This window comes from Ranitomeya imitator, chromosome 5 (assembly GCF_032444005.1).
Source record: "Ranitomeya imitator isolate aRanImi1 chromosome 5, aRanImi1.pri, whole genome shotgun sequence".
NCBI lineage: Eukaryota > Metazoa > Chordata > Amphibia > Anura > Dendrobatidae > Ranitomeya > Ranitomeya imitator.
Genome location: NC_091286.1, coordinates 228,868,646 through 228,884,604, shown reverse-complemented (window position 1 = coordinate 228,884,604; position 15,959 = coordinate 228,868,646). Strand labels below are relative to the sequence as shown.

The following is a 15,959-nucleotide window of genomic DNA, read 5'->3' as shown; positions in this document are numbered from 1 at the left end:
CCTAATGTTTCTTCACTTTGTGACTGCACTTAGACACAGGTTGATGACTGGTTCATGTAGCTTTCTTTGAATCTTTTTGTAAAGTTATGATTGGACCATACACGACAAGCATCCTCTTAATTGTAGCATAATGTATTACTCGTGTCTTCTATCGTTCGCCCATATCACCTCTGAATTGTAAAGTGCTGTGGAATATGTTGGTGCTATAGAAATACAATAATTTATCAACTTTGGATAATAAGGTCACCTGCATGATGGTCGTCTCATACCAGCCTAAGGCCGGAGTCACACTAGAGCGAGATACAGCAGAGTCTCGCAGGTTAATAACAAGCTCTGGCACCGGTACTCCAGAGCGGAGCGTGCAGCTCCATGTATTGCTATGCGGCCACACGCTCCGCTCTGGAGTGTCGGTGCCAGAGCTTGGTTTTAACCTGCGAGACTCGGCCGTATCTCGCTGTGTGTGATCCTGGCCTAAGATGGAATACATCAATCTAATTTTTGCCTGTCTTACAAACCCCACTTTGCCATCAGATGGAACATACAAAAAAAAAACAAAACAAAACGTAGCATGTCAGAGAGCAGTTAAAGTGGAGACCCTCTGTAAGATGCCATAACAAAGGGTAAATGAATGGTCATTGTGTGCACATAATATACATTAAAAAAAAAAAAAAGCTGAAAATGAATCTGCAGGACAAATGGAGGGAGGATCCGAGTGGTTAAAATATTGTGCTGTTTTATTGGTGTAAAAATCACACTTTTGCTAGATCTGATTCTGCAGAGATACATCCATGCACTTTAACATCTATGATCCCACAGCCAGAATAAGCTATTAAATACAATAGTTGCTGTTAGTCAGCTTACAATTCAAATTTACATATGAGATCAAAAGGTGTATATCATACAATATAGAACAAAACCCTATTACAGTACGGCAACCTGAAGAGCAGGAAACACTCGGAGATTGCTGCGATTAGTAAAGCCTGTCTATAGTTCAAAGTAGTAAGGCCTTCAGGAGATGGAAGAGAACCCAGAAATATACTGCTCCGGAGAAAACTGAATAGTCAGGATCAGCAAGGGCAGTGTAGGATACAAACAAAACGTGTCCTATCCAAGGGACAAGGTTTTGGTGAAGCCGACAATTAAGACGTGCAAATCCAGGAAGGGAGTGAAAAGACAAATGCCATTTTTATGCATGTGATATGCTGTGAAGAATGAATCACCTTTGGATTAGGTTTAGTAGGTTAGACTGTGATTGAATAATGAGTTAGTAAACTTTCATATACTACTGAATCAGTCCCCCTCGTCCACTGTATTATACAAAGTGACGGTCGTGTGTGTATGGTGCCAGACACATGGCCACCACATCGGCTGTAACAGTCTCACTCACATGATTACAATTCATAGTGCTTTAGAAAGAAATCTGAATACACTGCCAGGCAGATATGACAAGATGGCGCAACCATCAGAAATACTTTGTAAAGTATAGCAACCAGGAATCTCCTTGGCATTTGCCCGACTGCTACTTATTACAGACCATGCTGCTCCTCCACCATATGCAAACTTCTTGGATAGTTAGCTAGGTCGTGACGTACATGCGGAAAAGGTAAAACAAGGGCGGTGGGGAGAGGTCATTCACTTAATTCACTTCTTTGAACTAGTGTAAGGACAGATATGGCAGAGCAATGGAGTCGCATCACTGCGAAGAGCTGGGAATCTGGGCTGGTTATAGAGCAGGACTGTTTTCATGGATACTGAAGAGTTTATTTAGAGGTGAGAAAATGGCCGCAGTTGTTCCAGTTGAACTTCCAAAGATATCCTTTCTTCAAGAACGTCCTGAAACGAGGCAAGGCAGAAATGACAGTGGTTAGGCTTGCGGCTTTGTACACTTGATGTCTCAGTTCGCAATTAATTCTTGTAAAACAGTGCCACTGCTACAGAGCATAAGTATAGACAGATGCAAGTGTGCAGCTGCGATCACCTGTGCTAGCACTACACCAGCCCTGCTATGTATAGCGTGATTATAGCTAGCCACGGGCTGACAGGCATGGGGGTCATCAGCAGAACGAGCAATGACATGCCCCCCGCCTGCACATGTTAAATGACACGGTCAGAGATTGATAGCAGGATTTAACAGGTCAACAGCTGTGAGTGGAGCTTCACCCACGTCTGTTAGAGGCACATGATGGCTGATTAAAGGGAACCTGTCACCCCCAAATCGGAGATGAGTTAAGCCCACCAGCATCAGGGACTTATCTACAGCATTCTGGAATGCTGTAGATAAACCCCCGATGTATCCTGAAAGATGAGAAAAAGAGGGTAGATTATACTCACCCAGGGGCGGTCCCGCTGCGGTCCGGTACGATGGGCATCGTGGTCCGGGGCCTCCCATCTTCTTACAATGACTTCCTCTTCTTGTATTCACACTGCGGCTCTGACGCAGGCGTACTTTGTCTGCCCTGTTGAGGGCAGAGCAAAGTACTGAAGTGCGCAGGTGCCAGGAAAGGTCAGAGAGGCCCAGCGCACTGCATCAGACTGCCCCCCAGGTGAGTATAATCTAACGTCTTTTTCTCCTCTTTCAGGTAACATCGGCAGGTTATCTAAAGCATTACAGAATGCTGTAGGTAAGCCCCTGACGCTGGTGGGCTTAGCTCATCTTCGATTTTGGGGGTGACAGGTTCCCTTTAACCCCTTCATGACCCAGCCTATTTTGACCTTAAAGACCTTGTCGTTTTTTGCAATTCTGACCAGTGTCCCTTTATGAGGTAATAACTCAGGAACGCTTCAACGGATCCTAGCGGTTCTGAGATTGTTTTTTCGTGACATATTGGGCTTCATGTTAGTGGTAAATTTAGGTCAATAAATTCTGCGTTTATTTGTGATAAAAACGGAAATTTGGCGAAAATTTTGAAAATTTCGCAATTTTCACATTTTGAATTTTTATTCTGTTAAACCAGAGAGATATGTGACACAAAATAGTTAATAAATAACATTTCCCACATGTTTACTTTACATCAGCACAATTTTGGAAACAAAATTTTTTTTTGTTAGGAAGTTATAAGGGTTAAAATTTGACCAGCGATTTGTCATTTTTACAACGAAATTTACAAAACCATTTTTTTTAGGGACCACCTCACATTTGAAGTCAGTTTGAGGGGTCTATATGGCTGAAAATACCCAAAAGTGACACCATTCTAAAAACTGCACCCCTCAAGGTACTCAAAACCACATTCAAGAAGTTTATTAACCCTTCAGGTGGTTTTGAGTACCTTGAGGGGTGCAGTTTTTAGAATGGTGTCACTTTTGGGTATTTTCAGCCATATAGACCCCTCAAACTTACTACTGAGTAAAAAAATGTTACTAAAAGATAATTTTTGTGACTAAAAAGTTAAATGTTCATTTTTTCCTTCCATGTTGCTTCTGCTGCTGAACATTTAACTTTTTAGTCACAAAAATTATCTTTTAGTAACATTTTTTTTATTTTCCCAATGGTAAAAGGAGAAACCGAACCACGAAAGTTGTTGTGCAATTTGTCCTGAGTACGCTGATACCTCATATGTGGGGGTAAACCACTGTTTAGGCGCACGGCAGGGCTTGGAAGGGAAGGAGCGCCATTTGACTTTTTGAATCAAAAATTGGCTCCACTCTTTAGCGGACACCATGTCACGTTTGGAGAGCCCCCGTGTGCCTAAAAATTGGAGCTCCCCCACAAGTGACCCCATTTTGGAAACTAGACGCCCCAAGGAACTTATCTAGATGCATAGTCAGCACTTTGAACCCCCAGGTGCTTCACAAATTGATCCGTAAAAATGAAAAAAGTACTTTTTTTTAACAAAAAAATTCTTTTAGCCTCAATTTTTTCATTTTCACATGGGCAACAGGATAAAATGGATCCTAAAATGTGTTGGGCAATTTCTCCTGAGTACGCCGATACCTCATATGTGGGGGTAAACCACTGTTTGGGCACATGGTAAGGCTCGGAAGGGAAGGAGCGCCATTTGACTTTTTGAATGAAAAATTATTTCCATCGTTAGCGGACACCATGTCGCGTTTGGAGAGCTCCTGTGTGCCTAAACATTGGCGCTCCCCCACAAGTGACCCCATTTTGGAAACTAGACGCCCCAAGGAACTTATCTAGATGCATAGTGAGCACTTTGAACCCCCAGGTGCTTCACAAATTGATCCGTAAAAATGAAAAAGTACTTTTTTTTTCACAAAAAAATTCTTTTAGCCTCAATTTTTTCATTTTCACATGGGCAACAGGATAAAATGGATCCTAAAATGTGTTGGGCAATTTCTCCCGAGTACGCCGATACCTCATATGTGGGGGTAAACCACTGTTTGGGCACACGGCAGGGCTCGGAAGGGAAGGCGCGCCATTTGACTTTTTGAATGGAAAATTAACTCCAATTGTTAGCGGACACCATGTCGCATTTGGAGAGCCCCTGTGTGCCTATGCATTGGAGCTCCCCCACAAGTGACCCCATTTTGGAAACTAGACCCCCCAATGAACTTATCTAGATGCATATTGAGCACTTTAAACCCCCAGGTGCTTCACAGAAGTTTATAACGCAGAGCCATGAAAATAAAAAATAATTTTTCTTTCCTCAAAAATGATTTTTTAGCCTGGAATTTCCTATTTTGCCAAGGATAAAAGGAGAAATTGGACCCCAAATATTGTTGTCCAGTTTGTCCTGAGTACGCTGATACCCCATATGTGGGGGTAAACCACTGTTTGGGCGCACGGCAGGGCTCGGAAGGGATGGCACGCCATTTGGCTTTTTAAATGGAAAATTAGCTCCAATCATTAGCGGACACCATGTCACGTTTGGAGAGCCCCTGTGTGCCTAAACATTGGAGATCCCCCAGAAATGACCCCATTTTGGAAACTAGACCCCCAAAGGAACTAATCTAGATGTGTGGTGAGGACTTTGAACCCCCAAGTGCTTCACAGAAGTTTATAACGCAGAGCCATGAAAAAAAAAAAAATTATTTTCTCAAAAATGATCTTTTAGCCTGCAATTTTTTATTTTCCCAAGGGTAACAGGAGAAATTTGACCCCAAAAGTTGTTGTCCAGTTTCTCCTGAGTACGCTGATACCCCATATGTGGGGGTAAACCACTGTTTGGGCACATGCCGAGGCTCGGAAGTGAAGTAGTGACGTTTTGAAATGCAGACTTTGATGGAATGCTCTGTGGGCGTCACGTTGCGTTTGCAGAGCCCCCGATGTGGCTTAACAGTAGAAACCCCCCACAAGTGACCCAATTTTGGAAACTAGACCCCGAAAGGAACTTATCTAGATGTGTGGTGAGCACTTTGAACCCCCAAGTGCTTCACAGAAGTTTATAATGCAGAGCCGTGAAAATAATAAATACGTTTTCTTTCCTCAAAAATAATTATTTAGCCCAGAATTTTTTAATTTTCCCAAGGGTAACAGGAGAAATTTGACCCCAATATTTGTTGTCCAGTTTCTCCTGAGTACGGTGATACCCCATATGTGGGGGTAAACTACTGTTTGGGCACATGCCGGGGCTCGGAATTGAAGTAGTGACGTTTTGAAATGCAGACTTTGATGGAATGCTCTGCGGGCGTCATGTTGCGTTTGCAGAGCCCCTGATGTGCCTAAACAGTAGAAACCCCCCACAAGTGACCCCATTTTGGAAACTAGACCCCGAAAGGAACTTATCTAGATGTGTGGTGAGCACTTTGAACCCCCAAGTGCTTCATAGAAGTTTATAATGCAGAGCCGTGAAAATAATAAATACGTTTTCTTTACTCAAAAATAATTATTTAGCCCAGAATTTTTTATTTTCCCAAGGGTTACAGGAGAAATTGGACACCAAAAGTTGTTGTCCAGTTTCTCCTGAGTACGCTGATACCCCATGTGTGGGGGTAAACCACTGTTTGGGCACACGTCGGGGCTCAGAAGGGAAGTAGTGACTTTTGAAATGCAGACTTTGATGGAATGGTCTGCGGGCGTCACATTGCGTTTGCAGAGCCCCTGGTGTGCCTAAACAGTAGAAACCCCCCACAAATGACCCCATTTTAGAAACTAGACCCCCCAAGGAACTTATCTAGATATGTGGTGAGCACTTTGAACCCCCAAGTGCTTCACAGACGTTTACAACGCAGAGCCGTGAAAATAAAAAATCATTTTTCTTTCCTCAAAAATGATGTTTTAGCAAGCATTTCTTTATTTTCACAAGGGTAACAGGAGAAATTGGACCCCAGTAATTGTTGCGCAGTTTGTCCTGAGTATGCTGGTACCCCATATGTGGGGGTAAACCACTGTTTGGGTGCACGTCGGGGCTCGGAAGTTAGGGAGCACCATTTGACTTTTTGAATACAAGATTGGCTGGAATCAATGGTGGCGCCATGTTGCGTTTGGAGACCCCCTGATGTGCCTAAACAGTGGAAACCCCTCAATTCTAACTCCAACACACCCCTAACCCTTATCCCAACTGTAGCCGTAACCCTATTCACAACCCTAACCCCAACACACCCGTAACCCCAACACACCCCTAACCACAACCCTAATTCCAACCCAACCCTAGCCCTTAGGCTATGTGCCAACGTTGCGGATTCGTATGAGATTTTTCAGCACCATTTTTGAAAAATCCGCGGGTAAAAGGCACTGCGTTTTACCGCGGATTTCCAGTGTTTTTTGTCCGGATTTCACCTGCGGATTCCTATTGAGGAACAGGTGTAAAACGCTGCGGAATCCGCACAAAGAATTGACATGCAGCGGAAAATACAACGCAGCGTTCCAGCGCGGTATTTTCCGCACCATGGGCACAGCGGATTTGGCTTTCCATATGTTTACATGGTACTGTAAACCTGATGGAACACTGCTGCGGATCCGCAGCGGCCAATCTGCACCGTGTGCACATAGCCTAATTCTAAAGGTATGTGCACACGCTGCGGAAAACGCTGCGGATCCACAGCAGTTTCCCATGAGTTTACAGTTCAATGTAGACCTATGGGAAACAAAAATCGCTGTACACATGCTGCGGAAAAACTGCACGGAAACGCAGCGGTTTACATTCCGCAGCATGTCACTTCTTTCTGCGGATTCCGCAGCGGTTTTACAACTGCTCAAATAGAAAATCGCTGTTGTAAAACCGCATTGAAATGCGCAGAAAAAACATGGTAAATCCGCCATAAATCCGAAGCGGTTTAGCACTGCGGATTTATCAAATCCGCAGCGGAAAAATCCGCAGAGGACCAGAATACGTGTGCACATACCGAAACCCTAACCCTAGCCCTACCCCTAACCCTTCCCCTAACCCTACCCCTAACCCTAGTTCTTACCCCAACCTTAGTGGAAAAAAAAATAAAAATATTTTTGTTATTGTCCCTACCTATGGGGGTGACAAAGGGGGGAGGGGGGGGGGGGGTCATTTACTTTTTTTTTTTTATTTTGATCACTGAGATATAACCTATCTCAGTGATCAAAATTCACTCTGGAACGAATCTGCCGGCCGGCAGATTCGGCGGGCGCACTGCACATGCGCCCGCCATTTTGGAAGATGGCGGCGCCCAGGAAAGAAGACGGACGGTCCCCGGGAGGCCAGGTAAGTATAAGGGGGGGGAGATCAGGGCACGGGGGGGGGGGGCGTCGGAGCACGGGGGGGGGGGGGGGGATTGGAACACGGGGGGGGGGGTGGATTGGAGCACGGAGTGGGGGATCGCTGTGCGGGCGGGTGGATCGGAGCACGGGGGGGGGGGAATCGCTGTGCGGGGGGGGGGGGATCGGAGTGCGGGGGGGTTTGATTGGAGCACGGGGGGAGCGGGCAGGAGGACGGGGGAGCGGAGCACAGGACCGAGGGGAGCAGACCACAGATCGGGGGGCTGGGGGGGGCGATCGGAGGAGTGGGGTGGGTGCACATTAGTGTGTCCAGCCATGGCCGATGATATTGCAGCATCGGCCATGGCTGGATTGTAATATTTCACCATTTTTTTTAGGTGAAATATTACAAATCGCTCTGATTGGCAGTTTCACTTTCAACAGCCAATCAGAGCGATCGTAGCCACGAGGGGGTGAAGCCACCCCCCCTGGGCTAAACTACCACTCCCCCTGTCCCTGCAGATCGGGTGAAATGGGAGTTAACCCTTTCACCCGGCCTGCAGGGACGCGATCTTTCCATGACGCATATGCTGCGTCATGGGTCGGAATGGCACCGACTTTCATGACGCAGCGTATGCGTCAAAGGTCGGGAAGGGGTTAAATCAGCGATCATGTACGGGGAAAGATGTGGGCTTGGTGTGCGAGCCACATCACAGGCAGGGACACTACATATGGTGCAGTTTACTTCATATGTCATGAAGGGGATAAAGCTTGCCACAAACATGAAATATTGCCCAGTTTATTGGAGTCGTTCTAGCATTTAACCCCTTAACGGCATCGGACGTACTATACCGTCCGATGCCGGCTCCCCTGCTTTGATGCAGGGCTCCGCGGTGAGCCCGCACCAAAGCCGGGACATGTCAGCTGTTTTGAACAGCTGACATGTGCCCGTAATAGGCGCGGGCAGAATCGCGATCTGCCCGCACCTATTAACTAGTTAAATGCCGCTGTCAAACGCAGACAGCGGCATTTAACTACCGCTTCCGGCCTGGCGGCCGGAAATGACGTCATCGCCGACCCCCGTCACATGTCCGGGGGTCGGCGATGCGTCTCCATTGTAGCCATAGAGGTCCTTGAGACCTCTATGGTTACGGATTGCCCGTCGCTGTGAGCGCCACCCTGTGGTCGGCGCTCACAGCACACGTGCAATTCTGCTACATAGCAGCGATCAGCAGATCGCTGCTATGTAGCAGAGCCGATCGTGCTATGCCTGCTTCTAGCCTCCCATGGAGGCTATTGAAGCATGGCAAAAGTTAAAAAAAAAAGTTAAAAAAAATGTGAAAAAAATAAAAAAAACATTAAAGTTTAAATCACCCCCCTTTCGCCCCAATCAAAATAAATCAATTAAAAAAATATCAAATCTACGCATATTTGGTATCGCCGCGCTCAGAATTGCCTGATCTATCAAATAAAAAAAAGTATTAACCTGATCGCTAAACAGCGTAGCGGGAAAAAAACTCGAAACGCCAGAATTACGTTTTTTTGGTCGCCGCGACATTGCATTAAAATGCAATAACGGGTGATCAAAAGAACGTATCTGCACCGAAATGCTATCATTAAAAACGTCATCTCGGCACGCAAAAAATAAGCCCTCAACCGACCCCAGATCACGAAAAATGGAGACGCTACGAGTATCGGAAAATGGCGCAATTTTTTTTTTTTTTAGCAAAGTTTGGAATTTTTTTTCACCACTTAGATAAAAAATAACCTAGTCATGTTTGGTGTCTATGAACTCGTAATGACCTGGAGAATCATAATGGCAGGTCATTTTTAGCATTTAGTGAACCTAGCAAAAAAGCCAAACAAAAAACCAATGTGGGATTGCACTTTTTTTGCAATTTCACCGCACTTGGAATTTTTTTCCCGTTTTCTAGTACACGACATGCTAAAACCAATGATGTCGTTCAAAAGTACAACTCGTCCCGCAAAAAATAAGCCCTCACATAGCCAAATTGACGGAAAAATAAAAAAGTTATGGCTCTGGGAAGGAGGGGAGCGAAAAACGAACACGGAAAAACGAAAAATCCCCCGGTCATGAAGGGGTTAAGCCCCGAGGGTGGTTTGCACGTTAATGACCGGGCCAATTTTTACAATTCTGACCAAAGTCCCTTTGAGATTATAACTCTGGAACGCTTCAACGGATCTTGGCGATTCTGACACTGTTTTCTCGTGACGTATTGTACTTCATGTTAGCGGTAAAATTTATTCGATATAACTTGCGTTTATTTGAGAAAAAAACGGAAATTTGGCGAAAATTTTGAAAATTTCGCAATTTTCCATCTTTGAATTTTTATACCCTTAAATTACAGAGATATGTCATGCAAAATACTTAATAAGTAACATTTCCCACATGTCTACTTTTACATCAGCACAATTTTGGAACCAACTTTTTTTTTTGTTAGGGAGTTATAAGGGTTAAAAGTTGACCAGCAATTTCTCATTTTAACACCATTTTTTTTTATGGACCACATCTCATTTGAAGTCATTTTGAGGGGTCTATATGATAGAAAATACCCAAGTGTGACACCATTCTAAAAACTGCACCCCTCAAGATGCTTAAAACCACATTCAAGAAGTTTATTAACCCTTCAGGTGTTTTACAGGAATTTTTGGAATGTTTAAATAAAAATGAACATTTAACTTTTTTTCACACAAAATTTATTTCAGCACCAATTTGTTTTATTTTACCAAGGGTAACAGGAGAAAATGGACCCCGAAAGTTGTTGTACAATTTGTCTTGAGTACGTTGATACCCCAAATGTGGAGATAAACCACTGTTTGGTCACATGGCACAGCTCGGAAGGGAAGGAGCGTTATTTGACTTTTCAATGCAAAATTGACTGGAATTGAGATGGGACGCCATGTTGCGTTTGGAGAGTCACTGATGTGCCTAAACATTGAAACCCCCCACAAGTGACACCATTTTGGAAAGTAGACCCCTTGAGGAACTTATCTAGAGGTGTGGTGAGCACTTTGACCCAACAAGTGCTTCATAGAAGTTTATAATGCAGAGCAATAAAAAAAAAAAATCATATTTTTTCACAAAAATGATTTTTGCCCTTAATTTTTTATTTTCCCAAGGGTAAGAGAAGAAATTAGACACACAAAAGTTGTTGTGCAATTTGTCCTGACTAATTTGTCTAACGCAGATTATTTCACAAAAATGATTTTTTAGTCCCCAGTTTTGTATTTTCACAAGGGTAACAGGATAAATTGGACCCCAAAAGTTGTCCAATTTGTCCTGAGTACGCTGATACCCCATGTGTGGGGGAGAAGCACTGTTTGGGCGCATGGCAGAGCTCGGAAGGGAAGGAGCGCCATTTGTAATACAGACTTACCGTAGATGGATTGGTCTGCAGGCATCACGTTGCATTTGCAGAGCCCCTGATGTACCCAAACAGTAGAAACCCCCCACAAGTGACCCCATATTGGAAACTAGACCCCCCAAGGAACTTATCTAGATTTGTTGTGAGAACTTTGAACCCCCAAGTGTTTCACTGCAGTTTACAACGCAGAGCCGCGAAAATAAAAAAAATCTTATTTTTCCCACAAAAATGATTTTTAGCCCCCCACATTTTTATTTTCCCAAGGATAACAAAAGAACTTGGACCCCAAAAGTTGTTGTCCAATTTGTCCTGAGTACGCTGATACCCCATATGTTGGGGTAAACCCGTTTGGGCGCACCGGAAAGCTCGGAAAGGAAGGAGCACTGTTTTACTTTTTCAACGCAGAATTGGCTGGAATTGAGATCGGACGCCATGTCGCATTTGGAGAGCCCCTGATGTGCCTGAACAGTGGAAACTCCCCAATTCTACCTGAAACCCTAATCCAACAAAACCCCTAACCCTAATCCCAACGGTAACACTAACCACACCCCTAACCTTGACACACCCCTAACTCTAATCCCAACCATAAATATAATCCAAACCCTAACTTCAGCCCCAACCCTAACTTTAGCTCAGAACCCTAACCCCAACCCTAACCCTAGCCCTAACCCTAGCCCCAACCCTAGCCCTAACCCTTACGGGAAAATGGAAATAAATACATTTTTTTTATTTTATTATTTTTCCCTAACTAAGGGGGTGATGAAGGGGGGTTTGATTTACTTTTATAGCGTTTTTTATATCGGATTTTTAGGATTGGCAGCTGTCACACACTAAAAGACGCTTTTTTTTATAGCAAAAAAGGTTTTGCGTCTCCACATTCTGAGACCTATAATTTTTCCATATTTTGGTTCACAGTGTCATCTGAGGTCTTGTTTTTTGCGGGACGAGTTGACGTTTTTATTGGTAACATTTTTGGACACGTGTCAGTTTTTGATCACTTTTTATTCCGATTTTTGTGGGGCAGAATGACCAAAAACCAGCTATTCATGAATTTCTTTTGGGGGAGGCGTTTATACCGTTCCGCGTTTGGTAAAATTGATAAAGCAGTTTTAGTCGTCGGGTCAGTACGATTACAGCGATATCTCATTTATATTTTTGTTATGTTTTGGCGCTTTTATACGATAAAAGCTATTTTATAGAAAAAATAATTATTTTGGCATCGCTTTATTCTCAGGACTATAACTTTTTTATTTTTTTGCTTATTATGCTTTGTGGCGGCTCGTTTTTTGCGGGACAAGATTACGTTTTCAGCGGTATCATGGTTATTTGCATCCATCTTTTTGATCGCGTGTTATTCCACTTTTTGTTCAGCGGTATAATAAAGCGTTGTTTTTTGGCTCTTTTTTTTCCTTACGGTGTTCACTGAAGGGGTTAACTAGTGGGACAGTTTTATAGGTCGGGTCGTTACGGACACGGAGATACTAAATGTGTACTTTTATTGTTTTTTTTTTTAGATAAAGAAATGTATTTATGGGAATAATTTTTTTTTAAATTTATTTAGTAATTTTTATTTTTTTTTTACACATGTGGAATTTTTTTTTTTTTACTTTGTCCCAGGGGGGGACATCACAGATCACCGATCTCACAGTTCGCATAGCACTCTGTGAGATCGGCGATCTCACTCATCGCTGCAGGCTTACAGAGCTGCAGCCTGCTCCTGACCCGTAAGTACTCCCTGCAGGACCCGGATGCAGCCCTGCAGCCATTTTGGATCCGGGGACTGCAGGGAGAAGACGCTCGGTACAAGATGAGCACATCACCTTGTACCGATCGTCTCAGGGAAGCACGCAGGGAGCCCCCTCCCTGCGCGATGCTTCCCTGTACCGCCGGCACACCGCGATCATGTTTGATCGCGGTGTGCCGGGGGTTAATGTGCCGGGAGCGGTCTGTGACCGCTCCTGGCACATAGTGCCGGATGTCAGCTGCGATAGGCAGCTGACACCCGGCCGCACTTCCCCCGTGAGCGCGGCCGATCGCCTATGACGTACTATCCCGTCGGTGGGAATTAAGGCCCACCCCACCTCGACGGGATAGTACGTCATATGAGATTAAGGGGTTAACTTTGATCCATTTTGCTCCATCCATTTACATAAAGAGACTCATTTTATCTCTATACATTTTTGTCAATCTTATTAAAAACGGTACATAAAAAGGGTTCTTGCAACACAACTGTAAACTACATCTTTATGCCCACCTCAACTAGGCATTTACATCTGAAAATGAGTCCATGTGCTCTGCTGCACATCTGCATCATTATAATCAATGGCACTGTCCTCTCATATGCCGGAATCCCTTTCTGCAGGGGTTTGGACGCAAGTTCTGACAAAGCCACTAAACAGGCAAACGGATGTGAACATAGCAAAAGGCGTTTCACCCACGAGTCCTTAATCATAGCAAGTATTCCTGTAATCATGTCTAGTGTCCAGAGTTATGTGTATTCATGGCTTTTATTGAAATTAAAATATTTATTTTTTTCAATTGGAGCCAGATTGCAACTTTTTAGCTTTATTGTTCATTCGAGGAGATCAGCCCGTTGTTGTCTGAGCATCGTTGGATGGATTTCTAATTGCATTTTTTCAGCTTCGCGATGAGCTGAAACTATTCTTTTCTGCGTTTCCATCATTCAGGAGGTGGTTACCTTTAACTGCTGCTGTAATTCACTGTTCAGCCGTGCAAGAACTGTGTTTGTTTCTTTATTGCGTCGAATGGAGGCCTGGATTGCTTTTTTGTCCTTTCCAGCTGATCTAAAAACAATAAAATGTAAAAATGTCAGTCATTAGAGATTTACATCCACTTGTGGTGTTCAGTTAAAACGTTCATAGAAGAATAATTCTGATAAAGGGGTTAGAGAATTAACTTGAGAGTGACAAGGGAAACTAATCAAATTTGCAGACGATGCAAAGCTAGGATGGATAGCTAAAGGCCCCTTCACATTAAGCGACGCTGCAGCGATACCGACAACGATCCGGATCGCTGCAGCGTCGCTGTTTGGTCGCTGGAGAGCTGTCACACAGACAGCTCTCCAGCGACCAACGATGCCGGTAACCAGGGTAAACATCGGGTTACTAAGCGCAGGGCCGCGCTTAGTAACCCGATGTTTACCCTGGTTACCAGCGTAAAAGTAAAAAAAAACCAAACACTACATACTTACCTGCCGCTGTCTGTCCCCGGCGCTCTGCTTCTCTGCACTCCTCCTGTACTGGCTGTGAGCACAGCGGCCGGAAAGCAGAGCGGTGACGTCACCGCTCTGCTTTCCAGCTGACCGACGCTCACAGCCAGTACAGGAGGAGTGCAGAGCACAGCGCCGGGGACAGACAGCGGTAGGTAAGTATGTAGTGTTTTTTTTTTTTTTACTTTACGCTGGTAACCAGGGTAAACATCGGGTTACTAAGCGCGGCCCTGCGCTTAGTAACCCAATGTTTACCCTGGTTACCAGTGAAGACATCGCTGGATCGGTGTCACACGCCGATCCAGCAATGTCAGCGGGAGATCCAGCGACGAAATAAAGTTCTGGACTTTGTTCAGCGACCAACGATCTCCCAGCAGGGGCCTGATCGTTGGTCGCTGTCACACAGAACGATTTCCTTAACGATATCGTTGCTACGTCACAAAAAGCAACGATATCGTTAACGATATCGTTATGTGTGAAGGTACCTTAACACTAGAAAAGACAAAGGATTCAGAAGGATCTAGATAAGCTTGAACAATGGACAGCGACTAATAATGGTATTTAACAGGGAGAAATGCAAGATTCTACATCTGGGCACGAGAAACGAAAATTACATCTATAGAATGGGATGAACAGAGCTAAGCAACAGCACATGTGAAAAAGACTTGGGTATACTAATAGATCACAGACTGGACCTCAGTCAACAGTGTGATGCTGCAGCAAAAAAGGCAAACAGTTCTAGGATGTATTAAAAAAAGCATAGAGTCCAGATCACGTGAAGCAATTATCCTCCTCTACTCCTCCTTGGTCAGGCCGCTTCTGGAATACTGTGTCCGCTTCTGGGCAGCACATTTTAAAAATGCCATTTAAAAACTGGAATAAGTTCAGAGAAGAGTTACCAGGATGTTAAGCGGACTGCAAAGTATGTCCTATGAGGAACGGTTAAAGGATCTGGGAATGTTTAGCTTGCAAAAAACAAGGCTAAGAGGAGACTTCATAGCGGTCTACAATTATCTGAAGGGATGTCACAGTGTAAAGGGATCATCCTTATTCGCATTTGCACATGGAAACATGAGAAGCAATGAATGATAATAAAAGGGAGAATATAGATTAGATATTAGAAAAAACTTTTTGACAGTGAGGGTGGTCAATGAGTGGAACAGGCTGCCATGAGAGGTGTTGAATTCTCCTTCAATGGAAGTCTTCAAACGGAGGCAGGGCAGACATCTGGCTGAGATGGTTTAGTGAATCCTGCATTGAGCACGATGACCTTTGAGGTCCCTCTAACATTATATGACAAACAGACTAAAGTTTAAAAGGATTCCTGATCCATGGGATAAGGGATAACTATCTAATCGCTGGGGATTCAGATGCCGTGGCCCCAGTAATCCTCAAAATTGGGGCTTTGAAGAGCCACGGCTGAACAGAGAAGAGGTCGATCACGCATACTACTGCTCCATTCACTCGAATGGGATCTCAGAAAATCACCCGAGAACAGCACTCTGATCAGAACTCCCATTAAAAATGAATTGAGCGGTAGTGTGCATGGACTGCTTCATTCAGCTGGGGATCTGCCGCGCCATGGATCTCGGACTTAGTAATTAACTTTTAATTCCATACAAATTATTTTTCCTTGCAGCCATAAGAGTTTACAGCCAGAAGCTGAAAGCTTGTACAGAACCAATATTTCTCACTGCTGCAAGATAGACATAACTCCACCCAATCTAAGCTATTACCTGACCTAAACCACAAGTCTCTTGGCACAATGTATTAGCATTGA

The 15,959-nt window shown here is 44.2% G+C and overlaps 1 protein-coding gene across 4 annotated transcripts in view; it reads right to left on the bottom strand.

The window, feature by feature from the left end:
* Positions 1–716: 716 nt before the first annotated feature.
* Positions 717–15,959, bottom strand: part of REPS1 (RALBP1 associated Eps domain containing 1) — a 134,816-nt gene continuing 119,573 nt past the window's right edge. For all 4 annotated transcript variants that reach the window (XM_069725937.1, XM_069725939.1, XM_069725938.1 and 1 more), the window contains 2 exons: positions 13,649–13,754; positions 717–1,833 (listed from right to left, as the gene is read on the bottom strand). In XM_069725937.1, coding sequence (XP_069582038.1) covers positions 1,765–1,833; positions 13,649–13,754 — 175 coding nt within the window. In that variant the 3' untranslated portion in view covers positions 717–1,764. The remainder of the gene's footprint in view (positions 1,834–13,648; positions 13,755–15,959) is intronic.